Below are 11,584 nucleotides of genomic sequence, written 5' to 3' on the forward strand. Positions count from 1 at the left end.
TTTTCCTCTTCATTTTCTTTATACATTGTTTATAACTTTAAGTAATATATTCCTTCTAAGTGAAAGGAGTATATGTAATTGAAATTCTAAGTAGATAGAATAGTATGTAACTGAAATGTACAAAGTATTAGCAAGTTAGGCAAGAGGTCGATCCCTTTGATATTTTTGGGCCTTTTTTTTTTGGGGTAATCTGACCCTCAATCTGATGTACTACGAATATATCCTTCAAGTTTAGCATTGGTTGGGATTCTATTTTGGCTGAGTCAATTTCATCTTGCAATTGGTCAATATCGGGAGTCAATTGTTAAGGCAAAACAAAGAGCATTGTATCGCTATGCCTAGATTGTATGCAGTAAGCAAAGGTATTTATACTTGTAAGAAGCTACAATTAATTGCAATATTTATGTTATATCCGTAATAACATATTAAGAGTAAATGTAAGAATTATTGATGACATAAGTACAATGTGTGTCACACTTTTTAGACAACATGCTGACATTATCGTCGGTCTTAAAGTTCCATATATTAAAGAATTTGAAACCATGCAAGTACGTGTTAAAATTGTTGCAAATATATATTTATATTACAACATATATTGACCCAAAATTTTATTCGTAAGAAATTTAGTTACATCATTTTGGAGGGCAACTGAAGGAGCGTTTGATGAATTATTTCACTTTCATACTACATGTTTTCAAGCTCGAGAATGGTGATAACGTAGTTGCATCGGTTTTGAGAGTGAGATGACAAGAAAATTCTACTATTTGAGGAAACAGATCGGCAAGAAAGGAAATTAAAATTAAATTTGGCATTTAGAAATGTTGAATTATTTTACTAAGAGTATATGGTTTTAAGAGAGTCTATTTGTACTACTAACTATTATCGATTCAAAATTGACTATGTACCTTTATTTTTTATTTCCAATACTCTATATTTCCCGTGCTTATGCACTGCACATTCTAGTTAACATAAATAAAAGAGTTTTACAAACTAAACAATTAAACTAAGGCCTTTATAGAGCATTACATACTACGAAATAAACTAAAAACATATGCCTAACAGCTGCAAGGGTAGCTGGCTCTTCTCGAAACGGTCCTTGATTGTTATATCCTTATTTACACCACCAACAAGTGTTATTGTGCCGCGATCACTCATGGCTGTGATATCCATGCTCCGTAGTCAGTGGCAAGGTTGAATACGCAAAATTGTACGGAATGATAACTTTTTTTCCCCCAAATCATCAGAAGAGGCGCACAAGAGGGAGCTTGATTTGATAAAATGAAATGACTGCTTAACTTTTGAGAAGAAAAAAAAAAAGAAAAAAACTCCGGTCTGCATCTCCTTCCTCCTCCTCCTCAGTCCTCCCGCATTCTCCTCCTCTTAAAACCCTAACAACAAAAGCAGCGGTCTTGTAGTTGTAGTTGTATCCATAGTCGTCGCCGCCTCTTCCGACAACCTCCCCTCCTCTGGTGCTGCTATTCTCGGTAATTATCTATAATCGAATTTTCTGTTGATTTTATTTGTAATTTTCTTAATTGTTAAATATATTCTGGGTTCGGGTTTTTGTTATCTTTGTTTTGGTGTTGTGAAATTCGTAATTCAATTTTTCTGACAATCACCGTTGTATCTTTCCTTGGGCCCAGGGAGGACGCCCCTCCTGCCCTGCCCTGCCTCGCCTCAGGGACGGACCTGGGGGGAAGCATGAGCAATTCCTTGAGCATAGAACCGTTTAACAGGTGATTTATCTTTTCTTTCTTTGAGCCATCGTTTACTGTCAACATTATTTTGATTTGCTTAAAACTTTGTACAGATTGGTGAAGCTAACAGCTCGAGCATTCTACGATGACATCTCAACTAAGGGCGATAATCAACCCAAGACCAGCCGCAGTGATAACCGTGGGACGGCTGTGGTTATTCTTGATGCGCTCACTAGGTATGTCATACTTATGTGCTCAAATCTAAATTTAACATTTTATTCCTCATTTTGACCGAGACACAACATTTTTAAAATTTCAATTAGAAGGTTCTGTTTAGATGAGCTGAAATTGCTGCATCTGTGTTAACATAAAGTAACCTTAGCCAAATTGTGTTTTGTGTTGGACGCAGTGTGTTGTATGAATGTTACATTCGTAACTGAAATGTGATTAAATCTTCTGAATTCACAGCTGGATTTTACACGCAGAACGAATTCTAACTACATGTTAGATGGATAGGGGATTGGTGCTTCTTTCAACTGCGTTTGTTATTGATTTTTAAATGATTGATCTTTTGTTGTAATGTACAACGCCCAATTTTCAGACGTCAATGGGTGAGAGAAGAAGATCTGGCAAAAGATTTAAAGCTTCACTTGAAGCAACTTCGTCGGACATTGCGGTTCTTTGAGGAAGAGAAGTTGGTCATGCGCGATCATAGAAAAGAGGTTTGTTTTGCTTTTAGTTAGTACATTAATTTGAAATTGGCTACTGTTTTGGACCATTTATTTGTGGCAAAGTTTCTGAATAGTTGATCTCATACATTTCTGTCAGAGGCATCAGGTGTGCAAAATTATGTTATTCAAGGTGTTAATTGGCTGTAACTTATTGACAGTTGCCGATTATATGTCTGATGTCTCATTTTCTTTATATGGATTTTTGTGCCGATATCAGTAAATTCTTTGGTGACATAGATTATTCTAGGAAGGGTTTGGAAACCCACAAGCTGCCTAAACTAAACACTTTTTCATCTTTTAGGTGCATCTACAAGCAACATTAAACAAGATTTTATGAGCTACAACATCACAACTATCTAATTTATTATTAAAGACCTTAGAATTTCTTTGTAACCAAAGTGCATAGCCATAAAGGCCATGCTGTACACCTTGTCTGTATCTCTATCTCTAGTGATTCTGCTCCTCCTTTTTGCTCACTGTATTCTTCTGCGAAATCAAGAATATCCTTGACCAAGCCCAGCTTCTGCATCACCATACTCCATACTTTCTTTGAAAATGTACACTGAAAAAACAGATGCTCCACTGTCTCTGCTTGCTGACGGAAAACACATAGTCCATCAGAAGTTCAAAACTGATGTTCCAGCTTTGAAGCCTATCCTTAGTTACAAGTCTATACTGAATAGCCATCCACAATATAAAAATACTTTTTGGACTAGCTTAGTTATTGCAGATAAGCCTCCGCCGATCAACCTTCGAGCCAACTTCTCTAATAGTCTAATATGAGAATACATTTTCTGAATTTTGAATTTTTCTGCATGAACAAACTGCTCACCATGACCAGTATCTGTAAGATTCTCTACTATGCCAAAATTTTCTTAAAGACCAAGTAAGCCCATTAGGAACCGGCATAGTCTTTCTTCTTTATATAGTATATATCAACCCATTTCACCGGTTCATCCACAACCTATCTTGCTTCAAGGATAATGCCCAACAGCGTTTGATTACACTATCACAGCAGCTGTATTCCATGTGATAAAATCTTTCAAATTCCACCAATCAAAAGTTTTAGGTAAGCACATCTGTGCCCAAGAGATAGGAGCCTTCTTGGATTCAGAATCCTTTCCTATCCAAAGAAACACTCTGCAAATTCTCTGTATTTCAACTCAAAGCGTTTTTTGGCATAACAAATATCTGACACCAGTAAAGTTGGATACCAAATAGAACAGATTTAATCAATTGCAGTCTGCCAGCATAATACAACATTTTTGCAGCCCAACTTCTAATACGAGCAACTGTTTTATCAATTAGGGGTTTACAATTAGTGTACCTTAGTTTTCTTGTATTTAAAGGTACACCAAGGTACATGAAAGGGAACGTACCTTTGGGAATACCTAAACTTTGTGTGATAATGTCTTCATCAGAGGTAGGTATGCCAGCCAAATAAACATCGCTTTTGTTCAAATTAGAAACAAGATCAGAAGTGAAACTTTAATAATATGCATAAAAATTAACCTTAGTGAGCATCCGCCCTGGAAAAAATCAAAAGGTCATCATCTGCAAACATCATGTGTGTGATGCCTAAATTCTTGCATTGTGGATGAAAGTTGAAAGTAGGATCTGATGTAGCCTTGTGTAAGCAACGAGAAAGTTATTCCATGCCAAGTGCAAAAAGAATCGGAGACATGGGATCTCCCTGTGTTAGTCCCTTTTTTTGCTGGTATAGGTTCAGTTGGAAACCCATGAACCAAGATTGAATAGGAAACTGTAGACAAGCAATTCAATAATCCACCGCACAAACACAACAGGGAAGCCCAACTCTTATAACACAGAACGGAGAAAAGGCCTTTCTAAAGAATTATACGCCTTTTTCAAATCCACCTTGGTCATGCATCTAGAGAAACGTTTTTTCTAGAGTAGCATTTGATCAACTCTGATGCTAGGAATAAACCCAGCTTGAGCACAATTACCACTTCACCAATAACTGACTGCATTTTCATGGTGATAATATTTGAGATAAGTTTATACACAACTAAACAACAGGCAATGGACCGAAAATCCTTAATGCTATTAGCATTCTGAATTTTAGCAATCAGAGTTATCACGGTGTTGTTTACTCGCTTCAACATTCTTCCTGTCTCAAAAAAGTTCCTTTACAGCAGAGCAAACACCTCCTTTACACAATCTAGCATGATATTAGGAAGAACAAGCTGTTTAGACCATCTAACCAGTAACCCCAGAGCCTTGTTGACATCAATGCCTTCCAAAGCAATATCAATTTCAAAATCTGTAATGGGTTTCACCAGTTCTGCAGCAGCCATAACAGTCAACTGTTTACCTTAATGTCAATTCCCTGTAGGCTAGATGCAGCAGTGCCAATCAAGCTCTTATTAACCCCTCCAATTTCCCTCTTTATCTCAGCTTCAGTTGTCAATTCAACCCCAGCAGCACTATATAAAATATCTATGCTATTCTTAGCGTTTCTCTCATTCATTGCGCTAAAGAAGAACTTCGATTTAGACTCACCTAACTGTAACCGCTGTACCCTGGATTTCTTCTTGAGCGCACTCTGTTGCACGGCTAAGAATTTCTTCAACTGAGCTTGTTTTATTCCCTCCTCACAATACATAGTCACATCAGAGTAGTTAATAACCATTTGGTCCTGGATTATCTCCAACTCGCTTCTGATGATATCAATTCTCTCATCAAGGTTTTCAAAATCTTTCTGATGCAAGGTTTTTAAACCACTCTTAATGAACTTTAACTTCTGCCATAACTGAAATATGGCAGTTCCAACAACCTCCTTATTCCATCCTTCCTAACTATTTGAGTGAAGTCAGGGTGCTAAGCCATGTAATCGAAGAACTTAAAAGGTCTGCCACCCCGTTTAAGTTCCATTTTGTAGTTCAACACCAGGGGAGAGTGGTCAGAGAGACCTTCAACAGTTGCATTGGTATACAGAGATGCCACCCTGTATTACCGCAGGCTCTATCAATTCTTGAACTAATTCTTCTATCACCATGTCCTTCATTACTCCATGAGAAAAAGTGCCGGTTACTCTTCATTTCAACTAAATTTGTATGCTCAAGGAGATGCTCAAAGTCAGCTGTGTCCTTGGCTGTGACTAGAACTCTGTCACCAGAATACAATACTGAACTGAAATCACCCATCACACACCAGTGCCCTCTAATAGTAGTAGCTAAGTGCTCAGGCTTTCTCCACATAGGCCTTCTAGTATATATAGTATGCAAACCACATATAGCAATAAACACAGTGCCAAAATTTCCTTTTTATATAACCGTGAATAAAATACCCCGACTTAGCTAAAATCGCATTGTAAGTTTGTAACTACACAGTCTCCAAGCAACCTAAGTAGGTGAGAACGAGTAGTTACTTTCACAATGCCACTCCACATCGAATTTATGCATAATACGAATACTGTTCTGCTCTTTTTCTTTAGTTTCAAGCAAGGCAAAAACACTGATGTTGTTATCATTAATAAACTATCTTATATATTTTAACGGGGTCGTTCATACCCCTAACGTTCCATGTAAAGATATTCATGTTATAGAAGTTGAAGCACCTTCCTTACCTCCACCTCCAATGAGAAGCCAATGTGGTCCCTCAAACTTGAGCAAATTCATAGAAATAGGTGTCCTAGGATCTGTCTTCGACTCTTCCTTCTCGAAACAACCCTCCATCCATCATCATCCCCCTGAACTGTTTTCTCCAGGTTAGTCCTCACAGTATTGGTTGTGAGAGCCGGTGTAGGAATCACCTTGGGAGAAGGAACAATATCATTCACAACATGCTTCTCAGTTACAGGTTGTTTCACTTTAACAGGTTGCTGTAGGTTGCCATACTTGCTCAATTCTCTTCTGTGAAACAGGTTTAGTCTTGAAATTATGCTGTTGTCCCTTTCCACAGTCGTGTCCTATCATCTTACGTTGCTTGCAATACGGAGGAAGCCAATCATACATCACTTTCTGAGTGATATTTTTTTCCTGTAGGATCTTGAATAATCACTGTTTTAGGATATAGGCATATCCTGAGTAACATCAACATCTATCAGAATACGAGCAAAAGACACACTCATTTGCTTCGAGTTACATTCATCAGCACAGAGAGGAACACCAATTAAACTCCCTATTCGACTAAGTGAGTCAGACCCCAGCAGTTTAAGGGAAGATTAGGCAGCCTAACCCACACCGGAATCACTTTCAGAATTTCATCTTGAAAGTTGAAATTTGCAGATCACGGTTTGATAACATAGGCCTGCTACTGAAAGAATGAGGACCAACTGACATTACTGACTCTCTTGTTCACAGACCCAAATTTTATCAGAAAATATCCCTCATCATGTAAGAATACCTGTGGTTTACCAATTTGCATCCATTCCCTATGTACTTTTAAACAGCACCTATTGATGGAAATTCTCCCACAACATACATAACAGTGGAGCTAGCCCAAATAATAGACATCCTATCAATTTCATCTTTTTTAACCCCGCAATTAGTTTGCCATTATAGGGGTAATAAAACTGAGAGATGCACCTTTGGCTGTGAGTTAGTTACCTTTAAGCAAGCTGGCCCAAGTTGAAGAACTCTCCATATTCAATTTCCTATGAACTGCTGGCTTCACACCTCCGATATCAGACCCCACCGTTGTTGTTTTTCTGTTCAAGTTCTCGAGTTTCTTTCGGCTTAACATTCTCCATTCCTGGCCCAGCATTGAGAGGTAATTCTAGAGCTTGGTTAATCCCTCGCAATATGGTTTGCATTCTCTCTGTAGTAGCAGCCCCCTCATATCCCAATTCCTGCAAATTGGCAAGCGCTTCCACCATTTAGGGAGTTTGCTTCTCTGCAGATTGTGAGGGGTGGGTCTGAGTAATGGCATGATGGCATCCATTGCTCGGGTGAGGAGGCACAGGGGTGGTCCTTGATAAATCGGCAGTTCCATCGGTTTCACATTCCGCTTTTGATTTTGGTTCATAGGATGAACCAGAGGTTGAGATGAAGATTTCCCAATCAATCCCCTTAATTCGAGCTTCTGATGCTTCTTCTTCTGCAGCATGGCAGCAAATGGCGCAAGATAGCAGAGTACCTTATCATGCACCTAAAATGCCATGTCTGGGAGCTTTTCTCTATGAATGCCTTTTTTTGTTATGATTACTTTAGATTGATTGAACAAACTTCATTTTTCTTTTTTAGATTCTGTGGCTGTGACAATTTAGTTCTGTTAGTGTCTTGTTATCTTTCTTGTTGCTTCTGGTATAGGAGTATACAGTAAATCTTGGCCGCATGGCCCGCATTTAGAAGTTATATTAGTTTCTAAAACCCGTCTGCTTTTCTCGTTGTGTAATATGTGTATAATTTTCTGCAGACAGCAAAAGGAGTAAGAATGCATAATGCAGCAGTTTCAGCCACGGCTAATCACCATTATGGAAGAGAGGGTGATGACAAGATTAAGCTGCACACTCACTCATACTGTTGTTTAGATTATGCACAGGTTGCTTATTATACTTTTTTTTTGTTATGCATCTTTAGTTAAACTATAATTTAAAATACCTATCAAAATTTTGAAAAAATGTTTAACTAATATTTTAACTAATTTTTGGTCTCTCTTGATCTCGATCTTGAGTTCGAGCTTTACTAGAGTTACTCAATTCGACTCGTTATATCTTGAGTCCTGATCAAGTTCGAGTCAAGCTCACTCAAGTTGAGTTTTGACAAAGTCGATCTCTAGTAGCTCGCGACTTGTCTCGTCTCGTTATTCACCTCTGGATGGCAATCGTCTGATGTATTTGAAATGATTAGAGGAATTTTCCAATGGATCTAAAAGACTAAAACTGTAACTCCTTGCAGATTTACGATGTTGTGAGGTACAGAATGCATCGCATGAAGAAAAAATTAAAAGACGAACTGGATAGCAAGAACACAATCCAGGAGTATATATGCCCCAACTGTAACAAAAGGTTGGGGTCACTGCTTTCTATAGCTTAAGAGCTTTATTGTATTTCAACATTCATGGAAACTAGAGATTCCTGATGTTGTGTGCCAGATATACTGCTCTGGATGCAGCAAGGCTTATTTCCGAAGACGGTGAAAACTTTCTTTGTGAAAGTTGCCAAGGGGAACTTGTGGCAGAAAGTGACAAGTTAGCTGGTCAGGATGTAGGAGATGCTGATGAGAATGTGAGGAGGCGCCGACGTGAAAAGCTTAAAGAGATGCTTCAGAAAATGGAGGTTTGTGAGTTATTTATGTAGGTCATACTGTAGCTTCTAATGCTATGTTTACTTTTTCATTTTGCAGGTCCTTGTGTGCAAATATTATTTTTCCCGGTTCTCCTTGTGTAAATATTTTTTGTTTTCTAAATTAAAACTAAAGTACTTTCCAGTTACATGTCATCTGTCTTAAATATAAACACGATTGGTATAGGTATGACTAATTTTAAGTTCATTATACAACTTGTATCATACTATAAAAATCTCAAAACCAAAAATTGAAAATTGGCACTCTGGCAGTGATACCAAACAATTTCTTAACTTTTTGTCTTGCCTTTTCCTCTAAACTGAACTTTTGGGACCTGAAATTTAAGAAATACACTAAATTGGTAATAATAATAAAAAAATTGTTCACTGCCTTCTGCTGGAGGTCAAGTTTTCTTTGCACATTCGAGTCCAAATATTTCATAATTTCATATTTTCACGAGTTAAAGTGAAGTTGTTTCATCTTGGGATCTGTGTGTTAGAGGAGAGAAAGAGAGGGGGAGGTAGATCCTGGGAGATTTTTATAATACTGTTTTTATTATCACATTAGTTTAGTCAGGATGAATATCAGGAATTGTCAGGAGTTCTTGTCTTGCTCAGTGTGATTAAGAAACATCAGCATGACTGGCTATAAAACTGGCCTGCCTTGGTTGATTTTAGCAAGCTTTTGGAATATTTGGATCCGCAATAAATTCTTAATATTTCAAAGGCTGCTCAGTAAATGTTAGCCTAGTTTTTTGTATTTATATCATTGGATATCTTTTGTTGCATTTTCCATAACAGTGCTTTGATTAGATTGAGTTTTCGAAAATATGTTCATGGATGGTGCTTTTTTCCCTTCAGTCAGGATGAACACCTGACATGCATAAATTTTTGTTGATTTTCTTAGTACTGCACTCTTTACTGACTGTGATGATTTGAATCTACCCGGAATTGGCCTGGGGGTCTATATTGGGTGGTTGTTTTTTGTGCACCATATTTGGTGTTTATGAGCATTTTTGCAGCTACAATATTTGTGTGTTCTCTTGGGGATAACATAAGGTAAACAAACTTGCAGGAGCAGCTCAAGCCTTTAGTTGAGCAGCTGAATAGAGTTAAAGACCTAGCAGTTCCTGATTTTGGAAGTCTGCAGGCCTGGGAAGTTAAGGCTAGTGCTGCTGCACGTGCAGCAGGTGGGGACAATCCCGATGATCCCTCTAGGTCATATCAAGGTGGAACACCAATGCCTTTTCTGGGTGACCCAAAGGTAAGCTGCTGTCTTTGTTCAAACAGTATTTATAGAATTGTAGTTGTGCTTGGGGGCTTATACACAGCTGAGGTATATGAAGAGTTATAAGTAGTTGTACTCCTGTTTCATTTTGGGCAAGAGTTATGCCGTATTTCATGCCTCTACCTATAGTAGAAATCTTGAACACTTCTATCAATCGTTTCTGGCAATTGGTTTGGGGGGGGGGGGGGGGGTAGTGAGAAAATGCCATTCACATATCAAAATTTAAAAGGAAGACTATGTCATGCATGTGATTAAAGTAGTTTCGGTGTTGTCAGATTCATGTGGATATTAGTGGTGTGGAAGACAAGGAAGACTCTAAATCTGGTACTGGAAGTGCACCCATGAAAGTTCTGCCTCCTTGGATGATCAGACAAGGTATGAAATTAACAAAGGAGCAGCGTGGTGAAGGGGAAGAAGAATCTAAGCCAGACGTCACTTCAGAACCGGCTGGTTTATCAGACGACAAGAAGTCAACTGTTGTAAAGGATGACAAAAGCATTCAGGTTTGTATTATTGTGTTCAATTTGCTTAGAAAGAGGAATCGGAGTTGAAGGACAATCTCTATACTTATTGGTTTTGTCGGATAATTTTGTAGGACGAGTATTTCAAAGCTTATTATGCTGCTATATTGGAACGACAACGGGAAACAGATGTCAAGGGGGAACCGGATGTATCTACTGAAGAAGTTACAGGTCAAAACACATCTTTAGATCGTCAAGTTGGCTTGAAATCAAAACGCGAGGAACAGAGCGAGGATGAGGATGTATGGGAAGAAGCTACACCTTCAGGTAAATAAATGTCTGGTTTTATATCGTCTCTAAATACTTGCATTGAGCGAGAGATACCTTTATAGTTTTGTTGTGGTATGACATATCTCAAGATTGACTTATGTTACTTATACTTAATTAGCAGGGAACACTGGGGAAAGCTACAAGGTGGACTTGAACGTTCAAGCTGAACCTTTACCGGAGGAGGAGGAGGATAACGATGAAGAAGATGTTGAGTGGGAAGATGGTTAATTCTTGAATCCCCGGAAACCCAGTTTGATACTGCAGTTTTGTTAGGCATTATTATCGTAGTGTAACCTGACTGCAAACACTCCTTGGCATTTTTATCAATCCCGAGCTCTAAAGTTCTAATAATAACAGTAGTTGTTCAACTTGTGTGTTATGGTAAAAAATATTAGTGAATACCAATGTTTATGGACCACGCCCCTTTGTGGCATGGCGTAACAAATACTCGTTCTTGATCACATCTACCTCCGAAGCCGAGCTGACAGGCTGCAAGACCAAATGTTGTCAAAATGTAGAACCTAACTTTGTATTAAACACGAGCTCATCTCTTTGTACAACTCCTAGAGCATTTCTTAGGATAACAATTCATTTATCCAGTTTAATTTGTGCTCTGTATTTGTTAGATTTTGATTTGTGCTCTGTATTTGTTAGATTTGATTTGTACATGTTTTCCAAAATTTAACATTTTGACATTGTAATATAAATACTTGCATTTGTATTATCAATACTAATTTGTCTCATAATGTTTCATAAAATTATTTTCTTTATCAAACATATTTTGAAATTTTGCCCACAATTGTTCTGGCGAGGAGAAGGAGGATCCAACC

General features: G+C 38.0%; 1 protein-coding gene across 2 annotated transcripts; it reads left to right on the plus strand.

Annotated features, from left to right (window-relative positions):
• The first annotated feature begins 1,143 nt into the window (after positions 1-1,143).
• On the plus strand, positions 1,144-11,529 carry LOC110801600 (transcription initiation factor IIE subunit alpha). 2 transcript variants are annotated; one of them, XM_022006960.2, is made up of 11 exons: positions 1,144-1,484; positions 1,644-1,736; positions 1,811-1,933; positions 2,299-2,419; positions 7,808-7,933; positions 8,290-8,399; positions 8,486-8,669; positions 9,751-9,939; positions 10,239-10,466; positions 10,559-10,751; positions 10,876-11,529. In XM_022006960.2, the coding sequence occupies exons 2-11, from the start codon at positions 1,702-1,704 to the stop codon at positions 10,980-10,982; spliced, it is 1,416 nt and encodes a 471-aa protein (XP_021862652.2). In that variant the 5' UTR covers positions 1,144-1,484; positions 1,644-1,701; the 3' UTR covers positions 10,983-11,529. The 2 variants fall into 2 exon arrangements, with proteins under 2 accessions (XP_021862652.2, XP_021862651.2); XM_022006959.2 differs by having other exon boundaries at positions 1,176-1,484; positions 10,873-11,529.
• Positions 11,530-11,584: the final 55 nt, after the last annotated feature.

Source organism: Spinacia oleracea, chromosome 1 (assembly GCF_020520425.1).
Source record: "Spinacia oleracea cultivar Varoflay chromosome 1, BTI_SOV_V1, whole genome shotgun sequence".
NCBI classification, from domain to species: domain Eukaryota; kingdom Viridiplantae; phylum Streptophyta; class Magnoliopsida; order Caryophyllales; family Amaranthaceae; genus Spinacia; species Spinacia oleracea.